This window comes from Dendrobates tinctorius, unplaced genomic scaffold (genome assembly GCF_039654945.1).
Source record: "Dendrobates tinctorius isolate UK_male_01 unplaced genomic scaffold, ASM3965494v1 ptg000015l, whole genome shotgun sequence".
In the NCBI taxonomy this organism is placed as follows: Eukaryota; Metazoa; Chordata; class Amphibia; order Anura; family Dendrobatidae; genus Dendrobates; species Dendrobates tinctorius.
The window spans coordinates 32,870,076-32,892,790 of record NW_027361683.1 but is presented as its reverse complement, the minus strand read 5'-3'; the positions used below and the strand labels follow the sequence as shown (position 1 = coordinate 32,892,790).

Genomic DNA, 22,715 nt, shown 5'->3' with positions numbered 1-22,715 from the left:
CATAGAAAAGTGGTTCCAGTGCAAAAAAATAAGTGTCCGCATTATACGGTTTGCACAGGCTATGGCGACACCATTGGTGCTTAATATGACAGTGTCAATATGTTGGCAGTGGATTATTCTGGATACATAAGAAGTGTTATGCTTCGAAACGCGTAGGGATTAAAGGGTTAACTTTTTAACCTTGTGTGGCTATGGAATTTGTCTGGCAGCGCACCTAAAAGTCCAAGAATTTATTCCTAAGAAATCTTGGTTCAGCTAATGGCTTACCGAAATCTTCCAAAAGTTGTTTCAACCACATTACTACTTGACTTGCATAAGCTGCAGATCAATATTCTGCTTCTGTAGAAGGTAATGCGACTGACACTTGTTTTCTGCTGGACCAAGAAATTGAATTTTCTCCTAACTTGAACAATTAACCACTTGTTGATTTCTGATCACTTGAATCTCCAGCCCAATCTGCATCGACATAACCTCTGAGAGTGAGATCTCCTGATGCAGATATCTTAAGATTTAGCCTTTGAGTTTCTTTAAGATATTAATGAATTCTCTTAATTGTATTCCAGTCTTTTTGGCATGGCTTGCTTACACATCTGCAGAGAATTCCAACTGTGGTTGTGATATCCGGACGAGTTGTGCTTGCTATGTACAGAAGCATCCCCACTGCTTGTCTGTAACTCTCATTGCTGGGTAGCAGATCTTCTCCTTCCAACTGTAAGTAGGACGGATCCATTGGTGTTGACGCACCTTTGGCTTCTGACATTCCAAATTGGTTTAGTATTGCAGAAATTTTAGAACTTTGGTTGAGAAGAAAACTCCCATCTTCCTCTCTCTGGATTTGGATTCCCAAATTATTTGTCACATTTCCAAGGTCCTTAATCTCAGTGATGGTTGAGAATTTAACTTAGCTTTGAAATTTCCTTTTCATTGTGGTAGCTCAGCAAGCTCCCATGTCTGAAGTGGGTGAACGGACTCCATCTCCTTAGCCTCAAAGTGCTTATTGAGAATTTCACCTAGCTTTGCAATTTCTTTTGCATCTTGATGAGACATGATTACATCGTCTACATATAGGAGAACATACATCCACTCCTTCGCTACATTTTTGTATACAAACATGGATCAGCTTGAGATCTTTTAAATCCTTCATCCATCAAAACTTCATTCATTTCCAAGTTCCAAGCTCTTGCTGATTGCTTAAGTCCATAGAGAGATTTTTGCATTTTACAAACAAGGTGCTCTTCACCCTTTTTAATACAGTATGTCCCTCGGGTTGGCTCATGTACAAATCTTCTTCAAGGTCACCATGTAGGAAGGCTGTTTTGATGTCAAAATATCTCACTGTCAACTGTTGAACTGCAGATACAGACATTAAAGTTCTGAATGTGGTTTGCTTCACAACTGGAGAAAAGTAGCATCATAATCTTCACCGTACTTGTGCGAGTACCCTTTTGTGACCAATCTTGCCTTAAACCAGTGAACTTTACCTTCTGAGTCATATTTGTGTTTGAAGACCCACTTACATCCGATAGCTCTTTTTCCTTGTGGTAGCTCAGTAAGATGCCATGTCTGGACTTGGTGAAGGGACTCCATCTCTTAATTAGCAGCATTTATCCACTTCTGCTTCTCGTGGATAGGCAGTTTTTGCATCTCTTGCCATGACTGTGGCTCTGGTTCAGTAAGTGTTCTGACCATATAAGAAAGGCATCTAGCTGAGACACCTTTGTTTGACCTTTCTGATCTCCTGACTGGAGGTTGACTTGATTCTTCTGTGTCTTCCTTGGTGGCTTCAGAGCTTATCCACACTTCAGTGCTTTCCTTTTCGGTGTCTGGGTTTGATGATTGAGATTCTTGTTCTTGCTTCTTAGGTTGAATTACTGGTGTAACGTCAAGGAATTTGAGCGATACAGAGTTTTCATCAATCACTACTTTTCTGCTGATTGTTACTATATTGGTCTCTCGGTGTAGGATTCTGAATCCCTTTTGAGTTTTGCTACAGCCCACCAGGACTCCTTGCTTTGCGTGTGAGTCCCACTTGGAACATTTTTCTTTGGTAACATACATAAATGATTTGCTTCCAAATATCCTGAGGTGCTTCAGGTTAGGCAGCACGGTGGCTCAGTGGATAGCACTGCAGCCTTGCAGCGCTGGAGTCCTGGGTTCGAATCCCACCAAGGACAACATCTGCAAGGAGTTTGTATGTTACCCCTGTAGGTTTCATCCGGGTACTCCGGTTTCCTCCCACATTTCCAAGACATACTGATTGGGAATTTAGATTGTTAGCCCCATCAGGGACAGTGATGATAATGAGTGTAAAGTGCTGTGGAATATGTTAGCGCTATATAAAGATTATTATAATAGCTCATATGGAGTTTTATTGGTGGCTTTACCTGGCACTCTGTTTTGAAGAAAACAAGCTGTCATGATGGCTTCTCCCCAATATATTGTAGGTAGATTTGCATCAAACAACATACTTCTCCCACTTTCACAGAGAGTATGCTTCTTCCTCTGTGCAATGCCATTTTGTTCTGGGTTGCATGGAATGGTAGTCTGGAACACGATTCCATCCTTTTTTAAAATAGTTTGCACCTCACCACTTGTATATTCGGTTCCATTATCTGCACGCAGGGCTTTTGACATTCTTCCAAACTTGTTAAACACTACAGCAAGATATTCTTCAAGTTTCTGTGGAACTTCATCCTTACTGTGAAGCAAGCTGGGGACTGTATATCTGGAGTAGTCATTAATAAAAGTGAGCAAATATCTCTTCTTGCTAGGAGTTTGAACACTCATTGGACCACACACATCTGTATGTATCAGATGCCGAGGCTGTGCAGATCTAGTGGTGCTTATTTTAGGAAAGGATTTTCTGGACATTTTCCCTTTAAGACAGCTAGTGTACTTCATCATTTGACTACACTGGTTGATTTTAATACCATTTGCAAGTTGAGCTAGCTTCCTTACTGCTTCTGGGTCTCTGTGCCCAAGACGTCTGTGCCATACATGGATACAGCTCTTGTGTAGATCTTGTCTAGCACTGTACATTCTTTCCTTGCATTTTAGGTGATCCATCTTGGATTTTTCCATCTGCAAGAGCGTGACCCTTCTTTGAGATGATGCAGCTGTTATCTTTAAAAGTAACTACATTCCCTTTTTCATGAGCTTCTTTACTGACAGAAGATTGCTTTCAAGATTTGGAACATAGAGAACATCTTTATTGGGATCTTTCTGCTTTGTGCTGAGGAAACTGGACAGTGGAGGTAGCTGTCTCCTACTCCATCTGAAGTCATATAATGACCATTAGCTAAGATGACCTTTTCTGACTTGCTTTCATTAAGGTCAGTGAAGAAATCCTTATTATTTGTCATATGGCTGCTTGCACCAGAATGTACACACAATATATGCTTTGCAGATGGGCCTGCACTGGCATTAGATGCAGTTTCAACACATGCAGAATCTTCCTTTACAGCTGTTTTAACCCTTTGATGACTGTTATGCTTTTTTAAGCTGACTCATTCTTAGGTTCCAAATTCTGCAGTCTTCTTTAAGCTAGCTGGGCTTTTTACAGACAAAACATTCACAAGTTTCTCGTAGATTGCCCTTATATTTAGAGAAATCATGTGTCTTTAATGCTGTTTCTGCTCTGGATTCATTACTTATGCTTACATGCTACATTTTTCTCTTGAATTCAGCCACATGTTTGCCTTTAACATACTCTAGTGTCAGCTCATCATCTGGCTGTGCATCTATTGCAGTCATGAGTGTGTCATAACTTTCTGGAAGACCACTTAATAGAAGTGCAGCAACATGAAAATCTTTAATTTCTTCTCCAATACCCTTGAGATGCGCCACAATCTTTAGGGTGTTTCTCATATAGCCATGCATGTTCTGTCTATCACTTAGCTTACTCTGATACAGCTTTCTCATGAGATAAAGCTTATTGCTGAGATTTGATCTTTCATGCATTTACATTAGCTCATCCCACATGTCCTTTGCAGATGCACACTTGAATATATGCACAATCTGATTATCATCTACACTGAGGGAGATCATGCTTTGTGCTTTCTGATCCTTCTCTAGCCAATCATCTGGTAATGGAAGAGGCACTTGTTCCTGACTATATTTCCATGTACCTTCTTTTATGAGCAGCATCTTCACCTTGAATTTCCAGGACTGGTAGTTCTTGTTAGTGAGCCTTGGCACTAAGAACTTGACAAGATTGCTGCTGGACATCTCTGTTGCTCTGTGCTGCTTTTGCTTTGGGATTCTGTTGCTTTGTTTCTCTGGGGTTCTGTGTCACTCTGGGCCCTTAACCTGCTGGCAGTGGATTATTCAGGATACTCTCCAAGCATGTGACAACAGAGCTTCTTTATTTAGGAACAATCAGGAACAATATATGATAATCTTAATAGATCTGGAATAAATCATTTGTGTGTTTCTATCTGTGCTGCATCTACAACAGGCCTCTTCTCTCATACACAGTGTGGTGTAGTAACCACTGTGTCTGCTAGGGGGCGCTGTGTGCAGGTCCCAGGAGAAAGGATGAATGGCAGAATGTTGAATGGCCGCTAGGTATCTCAAAGTGGGTGGCTTTGAGATGGAGACTTATGTATGTGTGATCAGCAAGGTCTTTGCTGAGATGCTGATTTAATATGAGAGGGAGAAGTCTCCAGGTAGCTAGAGAGTTGGGGGGGCCTGGTTACCTCCAAACCCACTCAGGGGGTGTGTTTAGAGCACGGTTGTAAAGAGTGTGAAAATGCCTGAAGGACCTGTGATGAGGTCAGAGTCATGTGACCCAGTGGGCGTGGCTATGAACAATATAATGTGGCCAGGGTGAGTCACAAAGGGTGAATGCAGGGACCTGGTTGGTCCAGAGCGGAAGGTCCCGTGCGCAGGATTGTCTCCTGGCTAACAGCCGGTGTGTGGCTGTGTGTAATGGCTGCCATAGCCTGAAAGTTCCCTGGAGGGATATGGACGTCTGCAGCATGAGTGACGGAACCATGTGGAGACCCTGACGTGGGTGAGATAAATGAGGCTAAGAGAGCCTGTATGCTGGACATTGAGCAACCTGTGTGAACACTGGGTTTATAGAGGGAAGCTATAATGGATGCTCTGCTGTTTATGTGAAGTTTTGTTGATTGCTTCTATCGGTTTATGCTGTATAATAAACCGCATGGACTGCTATGTTTGATGGAAAACCCATGCCGGAAGTGTTTTGTTCACTGCCAAGCGAGAATTCCCCAAGTAAATGACAGCGCTACCTCACAACAGACACAGGAAAAACAGCAAATACAGTCACATGCTATCCCTGTGTGAGCCTCTGGGAGATTTTTTCTTGTTCTAACTTTATAAAAAAGCATACAAATCTAGCAGCTAAACTCTCATAGAAAGGAATGGAGTTATTGCACCAAACATATTCCAACCATGGAACCATGAGTAAGACCTTCTAGGTCGAAACGCGTTGGTTGGAGACCACCAGAGACCCCATCTGCCTGTATGTCCTTATTCATACTTTTTTCTTGTCCGATTTTAAGAATTTATAATAAATGATGAATTTTTAACTGAAGTCCAGCGCTGGAGATTCTATCCTTTATTTTGCTTCAGTCAACGCCCCTGATCAAGGTGACTCCGTGCGCAGGAGGATTATGGATCACAACTGAGACTGGTGAGCTGACCTCCCCTTATTTTCCCTATCCTTCTACAACCATAGAAAGGAATGGAGTTATTGCACCAAACATATTCCAACACAATACATCTACAGTATATATTGTAAGTCTTGCTGTGCATCTAATCATCTATTAGTTAAATAAATAAATTTCTTAACCCTATATCAACAATTATCAGTTTTCTGCTTTATTTTTTCATCACATTCTGCAAAGAGACACTGGCATAACCACTTAAGGGCTTATTCGATGCAGGATGAGTTGTAGCTTTGATTAACACCATTCATTTTAAGAAATAATGTGCTGGCAAAAAGTAAAAAAAATTCAAGTGTGATTAAATTGAAGAAAACGCAATTAGGCCATTGTTTTTGGATTTTATTTTTACAGCAGTTATTGTGCATATACATATATATGCTCTTTTTTATTTACGTGGCTGAAAAAAGAACTCAGAAATTTGTAAAAAGAAAAGGTTTCTGCCTCCATTTTCTGAGTCAAGTAATTATTATTATTTTCTATAAATTGATCTGTGTGAAATCTTGTTTTTTGTGCACCAAGTTGATATTTTTATAAGTACTATTTTGGAATTGATTGGACACGTTGATACCAACTTTAATTTTTCAACTTGGGAAAAGGGCATTGATTAGAATTTTTAGTTTTTTTTTCAATAAATTTAAAAAGTTTTTTTTGCTTTCTTTCAGTCTGATGAGAGGATATGAACCTATTATCATTTGATCACCTGTTCTAGATACTACAATAAATAGGTTGAAACGATATCATCAGAACAGAATACATAATAGATTCAAAATGTAGAGAAAGTCCTATGCTTCATAGTAGGAGGGTGGACACTCCAAATAATGAATTCAACACTAATGACATAGAGTCAAAAGTTCAAAAATAAAATGTAAAAAATTGTATTCCTTTATAGTGACACAAAAGCATAAACACATACAAACATGTACAAACATCGTCACTACATACTTGCTCATATTTAACATAGAAATCTCTCTTATTGACCATATAAATCACACATATATTTATATTTGTTTTTGATGAACTTGTTTTATTCACATACACAGTTGTAGGGTTTGCATTTAAATATGTTCATTGCACTGTCATTTTATTTTTTATTGTGTTTTGCTGATGTTATTCACGTAAGATATATTTCTTGCATATGTCACTTTAATACTAAGCTACTTAGTGTTGCAAGGAACAGCTTTCTTACCATTATACTTACCATCTAATAATATCTATGATCAGATTTGAAATGTGCTATAACACAGCCACCACATATTCCCTTTTATCAGTCTCTATCTATAAGAGAGTCTGGCTAACGCGTATGCCTGTGACGTGATGCACGCCAAAGTATTATCAAAGTTGCCTTTTCACTGCGTGTGAGTCAGTGATATCATTGGGAATTTCTTTTTGTCCCGCCGCATCACACTGGCTGCCGGAAGTAATGTAGTCACCAGTGAACACAACACTATGCATGCACCACAAATCATGCCGGAAGGATTTACACCTGTGATGGTATCTATAGAAGGTTAGTTTTAACGCACTGTACTTCACAGACCCCTGATGAAGCCCATGGAAAATGCTCATTGGGGATGCTGGTGTGATACTACATATGGGGAAACATGGGTTAGAGCTCTTTATGAATGTCTTTGTAGCTGGATGCACTCTTATATTTAACATCTCTATTTATTCAGGGCAGGTTTTAGCCAAAGTGGGACCCTAGGCAAAGTTTAAAATGGGGCCCCAAATGCTAACATATTGCACATCACACAGAAGCATTTCGATTGTATTTACATGAGCTGAGTTCAGGCCACTAAATTAGTGTGATCGACAATATTTATGTCGTTCAACACTGGTTTCCCGGCCTCTTTCTACCCTCTGAGAAGGAATGATAGGGACAGAACAATCACTAAAGGATCATTCTGTCCCTATACAGTATCATGTTATCAGCAGCACATCTACAGTTTACACCCCATAGTCCTCCATATAATATAATGTGCCCCATATTCCTCCATATAGTATAATACACTCCTCAGTCCTCCATATAGTATAATACACTCCTCATAGTGCTCCATATAGTATAATACACCGCCAATCATCCATGTAGTACAATTCATTTCCCATAGTATAATGCACCCCATAGTTCTTCACATAGTATAATGTATTCCCCATAGTCCTTGATACAGTATAATGCAGCCCACATAAAGTATAATGCAGCCACCCCATAGAGCATAATGCAGCCACCCCACAGAGTATAATGCAGCCCCGCCATACAATATAATGTAACCATCCATACAGTAGAATATAATGCAGCCCCCCTTTTACAGTATAAAACAGCCACCCCTTAGAGCATAATGCAGCCACCCTACAGAATCTAATGTAACCCCCCATAGAATATAATGTAGCCCCTCCATAGAATATATGGCATCCCCCTCATAGAGTATAATGCAGCCCCCCATAGAATATAATGCAGCCCCCCATAGAATATAATGCAGCCCCTTATATAGTATAATGTAGCCCCTCCATAGAATACAATGTAGCCCTCCTCATTTAGTACTGTATAATGCAGCCCTAATAGAATATAATGTAGCCCCTCATAAAGTATAATGAAGCCCCCATACAATATAATCTAGCCCCCCATAGAATATAATGTAGCCCCCCATAGAATACAAGGTAGCCTCTTCATATAGTATAATGTAGCCCCTTTATATTATATAACACAGCCCCATAGAATTTAATGTATAATGTACCCCCATGGTATATAACACAGCCACATAGTATATAGCACAGCTGCATAGTATATAACACAGCCCCACATGGTATATAGCACAGCCCACATGGTATACAGCACAGCCCCACATGGTATACAGCACAGCACCACATGGTATATAGCACAGTACCTCATGGTATATAGCACAGCCCCACCTGGTATACAGCACAGCCCTCCTCCCCCAGAACAGCACCATGGTATACAGCACAGCCCCACATGGTATACAGCAAAGCCCCACATGGTATACAGCACTGCCAACCTCCCCCAGCACAGCACCATGGTATACAGCACAGCCCCCCAGCACAGCCCCATGGTATACAGCACAACCCCCCCAGCACAGACCCATGGTATACAGCACAACCGCCCCAGCACAGCCCCATGGTATACAGCACATCCCCCAGCACAGCACTATGGTATACAGCACATACCCCCAGTACAGCACCATGGTATACAGCACAATCCCCCCAGCACAGCACCATGGTATACAGCACAGCCCCCAGCACAGCACCATGGTACACAGCACAGCACCATGGTATGCAGCACAACCCCCCAGCACAGCCCCATGGTATACAGCACCCCCTAGCACAGCACAATGATATACAGCACAGCTTCCCCCAGCAGAACCCCCCAGCACAGCCCCATGGTATACAGCACAGCCCCCTCAGCACAGCACCATGGTATACAGCACAGCCCCCCAGCACAGCACCATGGTATACAGCACACCCCCCCTGCACAGCATGATGGTATACAGCACAATACCCCCAGCACAGCCCCATGGTATACAACACAGCCCCCAGCACAGCCCCACATCGTATACAGCACAGCACCACATGGTATATAGCACAGTACCTCATGGTATATAGCACAGCCCCACATGGTATACAGCACAGCCCCCCTCCCCCAGAACAGCACCATGGTATACAGCACAGCCCCACATGGTATACAGCACAGCCCCACATGGTATACAACACTGCCAACCTCCCCCAGCACAGCACCATGGTATACAGCACAGCCCCCCAGCACAGCACCATGGTACACAGTACAGCCCCCCCAGCACAGCACCATGGTATACAGCACAGCCCCCCAGCACAGCACCATGGTATACAGCACAGCCTCATGGTATACCGCACCCCCCAGCACAGCAGCATGATATACAGCACAGCTTCCCCCAGCAGAGCTATAATTTAATAAAATGCATTACATTTTATTTTTGGACTTTTGACTCCATGTCTTTAGTGTTGAATACTATAAATATGTATTGCAGTACAAAGAGAAAATCACAGTCTCCAATGAACCCTAGTCTGTGGCTGGACGTCACAGGAGAATCCACAAATCTTTAAAATGCAATGGAGAAAAAAAAACATTCTTAGTGATATATACAGTTTAAAACAAAGAATAATGTTAATGCATATCTGCCACTTGAGATAACTTTTCTGCATAGGCTGCTATGGGTTCACATAAGGAATGCCACTACTTCTGGCCATTATTACAGAATCATAGAATGATAGAGTTGGAAGGGAGCTCCTGGGTCATCTGGTCCAACCCCCTGCTCAAAGCAGGATTCACTAAATCATCCCAGACAGATGTCTAGCCAGCCTCTGTTTGAAGACTTCTATTGAAGGAGAACTATAATAATAATATAATAATAATACATTTTATTTCTATAGCGCCGACATATTCCGCAGCACTTTACATTTCAGAGGGGATTTGTACAGACAATAGACATTACAGCATAACAATAATCACGTAGATTATAACAAATACCAAGAGGAATGAGGGCCCTACTCGCAAGCTTACAGTCTATGAGGAAAGAGGTAGACACGAAAGGTGGGTGGTAACAATTGCCCTGATTGTTTGGACCAGCCATAATGTTAAGTGTGTAACAGTACAGACACAGAGGGCTAACGGATGCATAAAGCATGTGGGAACATGATGCGTGGAACCTGGTTATGGTAAAACTTTTGACTGTGCCACCCAGGGATAGATTAGGTTAATGTGTTGAGGTGGTAGGCCAGTCTGAATAAATGCATTTTCAGGGCACGCTTAAAATTGTGGGGATTGGGGACTAATCGTATTGACCTGGGAAGTGCATTCCAAAGAATTGGCGCAGCACGTGTAAAGTCTTGGAGACGGGAGTGGGAGGTTCTGATTATTGAGGATGCTAACCTCAGGTCATCAGCAGAACGGAGGGCGCAGGTAGGGTGGTATACTGAAACAAGGGAGGAGATGTAGGGTGGTGCTGAGCCATGGAGGGCTTTGTGGGTGAGGGTAATAAGTTTATACTGAATTCTGGAATGGATGGGTAGCCAGTGTAATGACTGGCACAAGGTAGAGGCATCGGTGTAACGATTGGTGAGGAATATGATCCTGGCTGCAGCATTCAAGACAGATTGGAGAGGGGAGACTTTGGTAAGAGGGAGACCGATTAGAAGAGAGTTACAATAGTCGAGACGAGAATGAATAAGAGAAACAGTAAGAGTTTTTGCGGAGTCAAAAGTAAGAAAAGGTCGAATTCTAGAAATGTTTTTGAGGTGCAGATGACAAGAGCGAGCCAGTGATCCAATGTAGGGGGCAAAGGAAAGCTCGGAGTCAAGTATGACCCCAAGACAGCGGGCATGTTGCTGGGGAGTAATAGTGGAACCACACACAGAAATGGCAATGTTGGGTATAGGTACATTAGTAGAGGGAGGAAACACAAGGAGTTCAGTCTTTGACAGGTTCAGTTTCAGATATAGTGAGGACATGATGTTAGACACAGCGTTTAGACAATCGCCGGTGTTTTCTAGAAAGGCTGGCGTGATGTCAGGAGAAGCGTATAATTGGGTGTCATCAGCATAGAGATGGTACTGGAAACCAAATCTACTGATTGTTTGACCAATAGGGGCAGTGTACAAGGAGAAGAGGAGGGGGCCTAGAACCGATCCTTGAGGAACCCCAACAGTAAGGGGAAGGTGAGAGGAGGAGGAACCAGCAAAAGATACAGTAAAGGAGTGGTCAGAGAGATAGGAGGAGAACCAGGAGAGAACGGTGTCCTTGAGGCCAATGGAACGGAGCATAGTGAGGAACTCACCACCTCTCGTGGCAGCCTGTTCCACTCATTGATCACCCTGTCAAAAAGTGTTTTTCTAATATCTAATCTGTGTCTCCTCCCATTATGTGACTTACAGTATGTCACACTATTTCTAATTTTCAGTCCTCTCCAAACTATGGAGTGGAGACTAACTGCTAAATTGTTTTCCATGAATAGCACATAAGAGCGAGTGGATTCCTGCCCTTTATTCTCTTTAACACATGAAAAAGATCCAGCAGCAGAAGCAGAATGCCTGACATTATACAATAGTACTGAGCTGTGTGGCTGTGAATGCAGCACTGGAGACAAAACTATTACTTGCATCTGCATCTCTATCTAGCTGTGTTTGCCCATTTCTGCTGGTCTCAGTCCATAGAGTACAATAGGCAGTGTAACCTGTCCGTCTCGCTTTGACCAACACAAATTTGACTTATATTTAAGAGTGGGTAATGGTTTTAGGAGACAGAAGGGAGGGAATGACATGGTTCAAAAGTGGCCAAAGAAGCATATTTCTATGATAAGATAAATGACAAAGTTTCTTGCAAAGCCTTTTATATTGATTTATGCAAAGTTTTTATTTAAGTGACAATGACCATTTAAAAGAACATAAAGTACCTTTTTAAGATTCAACTCAATTCTCTTTGCTATTTATAATGAGCAGAACAAATTATACAATGTGATCCAAAGTTTGCCTCAGTGACTTATTCCGAGGACATTACAGTACGGCATTTAATGCTATTTCATACTGTGAAATGCACAGGAATGCATTCGGCCATGCCATCCACTGCACTCAGAAGCAAATAGCTGCCAAATAACGGTGGCGTACAAGATACATGAACTCACCAATGGGGTTCACATTGCTCAGCTCAATGGAGCAGTTCTTCCTTTTGTCCAACTGAACTGAATATTCGATAAAGAGCATAACATTGACTCCCTGCAAGAGAAAAATAAAGGCTCAGTATAAATACATTTAGCATTGAGTGACATGGAATAAAGAATATTGTGCGGTATACAGATTCGGCAATCAAGGTTACACCGTATTAGTGCATTATTGGGGACAATAAGAAGAACGGTATGATGGCTTTCTGGGAGAGGTGCAGTCTTGTCACTGGGACGTATGTGGTGACACAGCCCTATTTTACTTTAGCTTGACTGAACAGCAATACGTAGCACAACCGAAGGACAAAAACCAACCATTTACACTCTAGCCCTTTCCTGCTGCTTCCAGTAATTGGTTTTTGGCCTTTTGTTTTTACTTTTCTTCTGCCAAAAAGATCATTTTTTTTATTTTTCTATCAACAGCCAAGTGAGGGCTTGTTTTTTGTGGAATGAGTTGTAGTCTTGACTAGCGTCTGTCACTTTACCATACCATGTACCGAATAAAGGGAAAATCATTCCAAATGCAGTGAAATGGTCAAATAAATACATTAAATTCAGAAATTGCTATTTGAGTTTCCTTTTTAGGTTGTTTATTGCACAGTAAAATTGATTTGGCAATATGATTATCGGTATAAACCTGCAGTAATGATTGACAGTTTTCTATCTTCACTGCGCATAGGCAGAAAGTTGCCACTCAGTGGGGAAGCAGGGATGAATATCAAAGACTTAAGTGTTGCAGGTTTACTAGTCCTCTAGTGATAATCTCCTTTTGTTCAATCAGTGATTTTTTCAAAGCTAAAGCATGCAGTCTAATTAGCAACATACAATTGGGACAAGGGTCTCTGCAGGTTACTAGCATTTTTTCTGGTGACAGGTTCAATTTAAAGACATCTGTTACCTCATTTAAGAGCAGCATAATGTAGGGGCAGAGACCTTTATTTCAATTGTACATCTGCAGCCATGGCTCTTTCGACATGAGTGTGACAGACTCAGAAATATATGAAGCTTTGACACTCAGGTCGGGAGAGCTGCGACCAGTCCGTGCGTTATGCTCTGAGATCGGACTGGAAGCCCCGGACGTCTGCATGAGTTCTTTAGATTAGTATATGTAGCTGCACAACAGATGTTCTCAACATCGTGCTACAACGTCGCCACTAACGTTACTCCTGTGGTTGCTTTGCAGAGAGCCAACCTGGTCGACAGAAATGCAATCCCGACTACGTTTCCTAGCAAAGTGTTTTTTCTATGCAAGACTTTTAATAAAAACTAATTTTCAGTTCTGCCCCTCTCAATGACATTTGGCATATTGTACTCCAGCACACTTCAGATTAAGATTGGCATATGAAATGCCAGTCTCAATAAATTTCCTCTTAAGAATTAGTTCATTATAATTAGGGAGCCAGACCATATTTCATGCTGTCCATGGTTAGGACAGCATGAAACTGCTGACAGGTTTACTTAAATTATAATCTGTCTTCCGAAACTACTAAGCTTCCTTAGTGAAAAGGAAAGCCTTTATCATTAAAAGCGGTATCTCCAGAAGTTAGCATTATAGAGCAGGGCATGTCGAAGGAAAGTTGCAAGATAACTTATTTTATAAAAGTCCTGACATTATTAGATTTTATCATTTTACTCACTTATATAGGACCATAAATTCCGCAGCACTTTACAGACATTATCAGTATTGTCCCCATTGAGTATGGGAGGAAACCCACGCAAACACGGGGAGAACATACAAACTCCTTGCATATGTTGTCCTTGGTGGGATTAGAACCCAGACAGAGCTACCACTAGGAATTTTGGGGCCCCATACTGGAAACATTTTTGGGGCCCCCTTGAGACTCTGCCCAGGTTCGACCCCACCCCTCGAACTGTCCACAGACCCACTTGGAAAAACTCCACTTCTCACCAATCACACATTAACAGTTCCCATCTCCAGATCACACACATAGCCAGCAGCTCTTGTTTTGGCCAAAAGATTTTTTAAATCTGCCATCACGACAAGGTAGACTCTTTTGGCCAGGCCCTACTCTACTCTAACCTGTTAAACATTTGGTAAAATATCCAATACAATTTAGGTATATTTTTTATTTATTTTTCAATTTTTAAAATGACCAATAATATCACATCCAAAGGGACAAATACCACCGCACGCCGACCGCCATCTTACTTCTGCCGATCTTAGTATAGGGAGAGGTTGCTGCTGATTCTGTAGGGAGAGCGTTAGGCAGGGAAGAAGACAAAAAAACTGCTTCTGCTGCTAGCGATTTGGCCTGCACAACACACAAGTCACTGTGTGTGCAGTGCAAGGGGAGGCTATATTGTGGTGTATCAGTGGTGTTGGTTGTTGGGCTGCCTTTTAAGGCTTCCTGACACGCTGGCATTGCTGTTTACCCACTGCTCCGCAAACTGCTTTTTTAAAAGCAATCCAATCTCCCTTATCCTCTAGTCACTTTTGTCACAGCTGTGCCATCGAGCCTGTCACATAGCGCTCAGATATCAGTGGGCCTCACACAATCCACAAGTGTCCAGTGTCCAAAAGTGTGCGCAGAGATTCAAAATCTCCATTATCCTCTCGTCACTTTGGTCACAGGCAGCTGTGCCATCGAGCGTGTCACATAGCGCTCAGATATCAGTGGGCCTCACACAATCCACAAGTGTCCAGTGTCCAAAAGTGTGCGCAGAGATTCAAAATCTCCATTATCCTCTCGTCACTTTGGTCACAGGCAGCTGTGCCATCGAGTGTGTCACATAGCGCTCAGATATCAGTGGGCCTCACACAATCCACAAATGTCCAGTGTCCAAAAGTGTGCGCAGAGATTCAAAATCTCCATTATCCTCTCGTCACTTTGGTCACAGGCAGCTGTGCCATCGAGCCTGTCACATAGCGCTCAGATATCAGTGGGCCTCACACAATCCACAAGTGTCCAGTGTCCAAAAGTGTGCGCAGAGATTCAAAATCTCCATTATCCTCTCGTCACTTTGGTCACAGCTGTGCCATCGAGCCTGTCACATAGCGCTCAGATATCAGTGGGCCTCACACAATCCACAAGTGTCCAGTGTCCAAAAGTTTGCGCAGAGATTCAAAATCTCCATTATCCTCTCGTCACTTTTGTCACAGGCAGCTGTGCCATCGAGCCTGTCACATAGCGCTCAGATATCAGTGGGCCTCACACAATCCACAAGTGTCCAGTGTCCAAAAGTGTGCGCAGAGATTCAAAATCTCCATTATCCTCTCGTCACTTTGGTCACAGGCAGCTGTGCCATCGAGCGTGTCACATAGCGCTCAGATATCAGTGGGCCTCACACAATCCACAAGTGTCCAGTGTCCAAAAGTGTGCGCAGAGATTCAAAATCTCCATTATCCTCTCGTCACTTTGGTCACAGGCAGCTGTGCCATCGAGCGTGTCACATAGCGCTCAGATATCAGTGGGCCTCACACAATCCACAAGTGTCCAGTGTCCAAAAGTGTGCGCAGAGATTCAAAATCTCCATTATCCTCTCGTCACTTTGGTCACAGGCAGCTGTGCCATCGAGCGTGTCACATAGCGCTCAGATATCAGTGGGCCTCACACAATCCACAATTGTCCAGTGTCCAAAAGTGTGCGCAGAGATTCAAAATCTCCATTATCCTCTCGTCACTTTGGTCACAGGCAGCTGTGCCATCGAGCGTGTCACATAGCGCTCAGATATCAGTGGGCCTCACACAATCCACAAGTGTCCAGTGTCCAAAAGTGTGCGCAGAGATTCAAAATCTCCATTATCCTCTCGTCACTTTGGTCACAGGCAGCTGTGCCATCGAGCGTGTCACATAGCGCTCAGATATCAGTGGGCCTCACACAATCCACAAATGTCCAGTGTCCAAAAGTGTGCGCAGAGATTCAAAATCTCCATTATCCTCTCGTCACTTTGGTCACAGGCAGCTGTGCCATCGAGCCTGTCACATAGCGCTCAGATATCAGTGGGCCTCACACAATCCACAAGTGTCCAGTGTCCAAAAGTGTGCGCAGAGATTCAAAATCTCCATTATCCTCTCGTCACTTTGGTCACAGCTGTGCCATCGAGCCTGTCACATAGCGCTCAGATATCAGTGGGCCTCACACAATCCACAAGTGTCCAGTGTCCAAAAGTGTGCGCAGAGATTCAAAATCTCCATTATCCTCTCGTCACTTTTGTCACAGGCAGCTGTGCCATCGAGCCTGTCACATAGCGCTCAGATATCAGTGGGCCTCACACAATCCACAAGTGTCCAGTGTCCAAAAGTGTGCGCAGAGATTCAAAATCTCCATTATCCTCTCGTCACTTTGGTCACAGGCAGCTGTGCCATCGAGCGTGTCACATAGCGCTCAGATATCAGTGGGCCTCACACAATCCACAAGTGTCCAGTGTCCAAAAGTGTGCGCAGAGATTCAAAATCTCCATTATCCTCTCGTCACTTTGGTCACAGGCAGCTGTGCCATCGAGCGTGTCACATAGCGCTCAGATATCAGTGGGCCTCACACAATCCACAAGTGTCCAGTGTCCAAAAGTGTGCGCAGAGATTCAAAATCTCCATTATCCTCTCGTCACTTTGGTCACAGGCAGCTGTGCCATCGAGCGTGTCACATAGCGCTCAGATATCAGTGGGCCTCACACAATCCACAATTGTCCAGTGTCCAAAAGTGTGCGCAGAGATTCAAAATCTCCATTATCCTCTCGTCACTTTGGTCACAGGCAGCTGTGCCATCGAGCGTGTCACATAGCGCTCAGATATCAGTGGGCCTCACACAATCCACAAGTGTCCAGTGTCCAAAAGTGTGCGCAGAGATTCAAAATCTCCATTATCCTCTCGTCACTTTGGTCACAGGCAGCTGTGCCATCGAGCGTGTCACATAGCGCTCAGATATCAGTGGGCCTCACACAATCCACAAGTGTCCAGTGTCCAAAAGTGTGTGCAGAGATTCAAAATCTCCATTATCCTCTCGTCACTTTGGTCACAGGCAGCTGTGCCATCGAGCGTGTCACATAGCGCTCAGATATCAGTGGGCCTCACACAATCCACAAGTGTCCAAAAGTGTGCGCAGAGATTCAAAATCTCCATTATCCTCTCGTCACTTTGGTCACAGGCAGCTGTGCCATCGAGCGTGTCACATAGCGCTCAGATATCAGTGGGCCTCACACAATCCACAAGTGTCCAGTGTCCAAAAGTGTGCGCAGAGATTCAAAATCTCCATTATCCTCTCGTCACTTTGGTCACAGGCAGCTGTGCCATCGAGCCTGTCACATAGTGCTCAGATATCAGTGGGCCTCACACAATCCAAAAGTGTCCACTGTCCACAAGTGTGTGCAGAAATTCTAAATCTCCCCTGTCCTATAGACACCTTGTACCTTGTTTTACATTACTATATCGTTTGTTGGATTTTGTCTACATTTCTACCAAAAATGAGGAAGGCTGGTGGAAGAGGCCGTGGAATTGGGCGGGGGTTGGCAGCTGGTAATGATGGTGTTGGTGGTGGATCTGATGGTAGTGGCAAGAGCAAAATAGGACCGAATGCAGGAGGTGCTGACCCTGCGTCATCATCTGGCTACATAAGGCCTCGAACGCTTAGTTTTCTAGGAGTTGGCAAACCGCTTTTAAAGGCAGAGCATCAGGAAAAAGTTTTGTCTTACATTGCTGACTCAGCCTCCAGCTCTATCGCCTCCTCTTCTTCAGTTGTAAAAAGTAAAAGCACTGAGTCGTCATTGGAGGCTCATGTTCATGAACCACACCTTTCCTTGTGTCCTTCACCACAGCCAAGATTGAAGGATGACGCAGGCCATACTACTGATTACTCCATGGAGCTGTTTTCACATACCATGCCTGGATTATCAAGTGAAATGGTGAATTACCCAGGCAAAGATGAATCTGACATGGAGTGCACTGATGCACAGCCGCTGATGGATGATTCTGCTGGTACATTCACTCAGAGCACTACATTGTCCTCGCAGTGTAAAGAGCCAGATTTTGACCCTGATGAGACTCAGGTGCCCCTTCCCGCACACTATACCACCATACACGGTGACACAGAGAAAGGTGCACATGACATAGAAGAGGAGGTGATGGATGACCCAGTTGTTGACCCAGATTGGCATCCATTGGGGGAAGAGGGTGCTGCTTCCAATAGCTCAGATGAGGAGCATCCACAGCAGACATCGACATCGCAACAGCTGTTATCTGGCAGGCCCGGAGCACTCCAAAGACAGGTTCCAAACATCAAAAGAGTTGCTGGACAGCTTGTCCAGAGGGTCAAAAGATCACAGCGTGCTAGGCCGCAAAATGTCTGCCAAAGTAGGAAGAGTGCAGTGTGGCACTTTTTTGAACAAAATCCTCATGATCAGGCCAAGGTTATCTGTAAGAAGTGCGCAAAGACCTTTAGCCGAGGGAAAAATCTGAAAAATTTGAATACCAGTTGCATGCTTAGACATTTAACCAGCATGCACTTGCAAGCGTGGACACAACACCAAACCTCAAGTGCCACATGTGCAACTGATCACAACGAAGGTAGTCAGCAACGCTACATTGTTTCCCCCACTGTAAGCCCACAGGTTAGCACAGCAGCAAATGTTGAGGTGTCGTTGCAAGACCACAGCAGTCAGGGAATCCCACTGTTATATCAACGAAATACTGATTCTAGGCCATCAGAAAGAACACCAACTCCATCACCATCATCAACCCTCTCTCAGTCCGCCCTGTCCACCGCTACTTCCACCATATGCAGCTCTCAAGTCCAGCTCACCCTCCCAGACACTATGAGTAGGTCAAGAAAGTACTCAGTCTCTCATCCGCGTACACTGGGTTTGAACGCCCACATTGCCAAACTAATCTCGTTTGAGATGATGCCCTTTCGGTTGGTGGAAAGCACAGCTTTCCGCGAACTCATGGCCTATGCAGTACCACGCTATGACCTACCCAGTCGCCACTTCTTCTCTCGCAAAGCCATCCCAGCCCTCCACCATCATGTGAAAGACCGCATTGTCCATGCACTCAAGCAGTCAGTGAGCGGAAAGGTGCACCTCACAACTGATGCATGGTCCAGTCGGCATGGCCAGGGCCGTTACGTGTCCATCACTGCGCACTGGGTTAATGTGGTGGATGCAGGGTCCACAGGGGACAGCGGTGGTGGGACAGTGCTGCCTAGCCCACGGTATAGGAAACAGTTGGCTGTAGGCGTTCGACCCTCCTCCTCCTCCTCCTCCAGAAGCGAAAGCTCGTCCACAGAGCGCAGTCGTACGAGCACTCCATCTGCAGCTGCCACTGTTGCACACGAGGTGTCCCCCTATCGAGCAGCTAGTGGAAAGCGTCAGCAGGCTGTGTTGCAGATGATGTGTTTGGGCGACAGACACACCGCCGAGGTGCTGGCCGAGTACTTGAAGCGACAAACTGAGTCATGGCTGGGCAGTGTACATCTTGAGGCAGGCAAGGTAGTTAGTGATAACGGCCGTAATTTTGTGGCAGCCATAGCCCTTTCAAAACTCAGCCACATACCTTGCTTGGCTCACACCTTGAACCTGGTGGTGCAGTGCTTCCTCAAAAATTATCCGGAGTTAACAGCCCTGCTCCAGAAGGTGCGAAGACTGTGCGCGCACATCCGCCAGTCGCCTGTACACTCCGTTCGTATGCAGAAGCTGCAGCAATTGCTCCACCTTCCCAACCACCGCCTCATTATCGACATTGCAACAAGGTGGAACTCCACCCTGCACATGGTGGAGCGGCTGTGCGAGCAGAGGCAGGCCATAATGCATTTGTGGGAGGATACACGGCCAGGCACTTTGAGAGCAGACATGGAGTTGACAGGCGTGCAGTGGTCGAAGCTGAAAGACCTTTGTAAAGTCCTTCAGTGTTTTGAGGAATGCACACGGCTGGTAAGCGCAGACGACGCCATCCTAAGCATGAGCATCCCACTTATGCGTCTGCTCATGCAAACTTTGACGCACCTTAAGGAGCAGGCGTCTGCAGCCAATGTTGATGAGGAGGAAGAGGAGGAGGGAATCCTTGATGACATTCAGCCATTGTCTGCTCAGGGACCTCTCCTGGACGAGGTGGAGGAAGAAGAGGAGGAGGAGGAGGATGATGGGGATGATTACTTAGGGGAGGAGGATGCATCTCGTGGGGCAAGTGAAAATGTTGGCGTGGCAAGGTCTGGTACAGGGTTTGTGCGTGACTGGAGGGATGTGGATTTGCCAGAAAGTGCTCCTCCAACCAGCACTCGCAGTGCATCATTGACACCGGGAACATTGGCCCACATGTCAGATTATGCCTTGCGGATCCTAAAAAGGGACCCCCGCATTGCCAAAATGATGAACGATGACGACTACTGGTTGGCCAGCATCCTGGATCCACGCTATAAAGGCAAATTACAAAACATCATGCCACAGGAGAACCTTGACCTAATATTGGCTAATAAACAAGCAACTCTGGTAAATCGGTTGCTTGAGGCATTTACAGCACACAGCAGCGGTGATGGTTCTCACACGAGCCGTACGGGCCGGGGGCAGCTTGGCAGAGGTGTTCGTGGTGCACACAGCAGAAGTGGCGTTGGAGACAGGGGTTTCATGACAATGTTGTGGACTGATTTTTCAAATACCGCTCACACAACTGGTAATACTGCATCGATGGAAAGTGACAGGAGACAGCAGTTGTCAACTATGGTTACAAACTACTTTTCCTCCCATATCGATGTTCTCCCACACAGGTCATTCCCCTTTGACTATTGGGCCGCTAAACTGGACACCTGGCCTGAATTGGCCCAATATGCCTTACAGGAGCTCGCTTGCCCAGCTGCAAGTGTGCTATCGGAAAGAGTCTTCAGTGCAGCTGGATCAATCCTGACAGAAAAAAGGACCCGTCTGTCAACCCAAAATGTGGATGATCTAACCTTCATTAAAATGAACCACGCATGGGTTTCCAAGGATTTTGTCCCACCTTCCCCTGATGACACATAGGGTGACAGAAAAATGGCTTGCTTTGGTCCACCTCTTCCTGGTACTTCACCTATTTCGCCTTTTGCATCAGCTGAATGTCCAACATCAACATATGCCACTTTCTAAAACTCCCTAACTGTGCTGCCTCCCCCCCATGGCCGGGGTCACCACCTAGCGCACGACACCGTGCAAGTGCCGTTGCCCTGGACAGGTGGGTAGGCCGACTCTTGGGCGCGGGCACTGGCACAGGGTCCCTCATAGTGCAATCAAGTGTCTCTGACGGCGGTGGTGTACACCCACCGTCAGACACACCGCTGTACTATGAGGGGCCCAGTGCCAGTACCGACGCCCACGAGTGGGCCCCCCTTGCTTGGGCCGGGCCCCAGCATTTGCAATCTTTACCTCTCCCTGCTCCTCCGCTGTGTAATCTGGGCCGTCAAATCCATACTGTGCCTGACACCGTCTGAGCCTGCCTCCTGAGTAGTGTTGAGCATTCCGATACCGCAAGTATCGGGTATCGGCCGATACTTGCTGTATCGGAATTCCGATACCGACTTCCGATATTTTTTCAATATCGGAATTCGGCATCGGAATTGGAATTCAAAGTTGATTGACAGACTGACGTCATCATGATGCGCGGTGTGTGCGCATCATGATGCGCCGTCATTTCGGGCCTTCCGGGGGTCTCTGCCGGCCTGCCGGGGGGCTGTGCCGGCCTGCCGGTGGTCTGTGCACCCTGTGGGGGTCTGTACCGGCCTGCCGGGGGGCTGTGCCGGCCTGCCGGGGGGCTGTGCTGATGTCCGGGGGTCTGTGCAAGCATGGTCCGATGGGACTACAAGTCCCATCGGGCGATGCCTGCTACCATGACAGTGATTGACACATTAGCCAATGATGGGACAGTAGTAGTCCCATCATCCGGCTAATGTGTTAAATGTTAAAAAAAAAAAAAAAAAAAATACTACATACATACTACATGCATGCTACATACATACTACATGCTACATACATACTACATGTATACTACATACATACTACATATATGCTACATACATACTACATACATGCTACATACATACTACATGCATGCTACATACATACTACATGCATGCTACATACATACTACATGCTACATACAAACTACATGTATACTACATACATACTACATACATGCTACATACATACTACATACATACTACATGCATGCTACATACATACTACATGCTACATACATACTACATGCATGCTACATACATACTACATGCTACATACATACTACATACATGCTACATACATGCTACATACATGCTACATGCATGCTACATGCATGCTACATGCTACATACATACCACATACATACTACATACATACTACATACTACATATATACT

The 22,715-nt window shown here is 44.7% G+C and overlaps 1 protein-coding gene across 1 annotated transcript in view; it reads right to left on the bottom strand.

Annotated features, from left to right (window-relative positions):
* Positions 1 to 22,715, bottom strand: part of LAPTM5 (lysosomal protein transmembrane 5) — a 170,292-nt gene that overhangs the window by 125,834 nt on the left and 21,743 nt on the right. Inside the window, exon 2 of the mRNA XM_073563328.1 lies at positions 12,353 to 12,443. Coding sequence (XP_073419429.1) covers positions 12,353 to 12,443 — 91 coding nt within the window. The remainder of the gene's footprint in view (positions 1 to 12,352; positions 12,444 to 22,715) is intronic.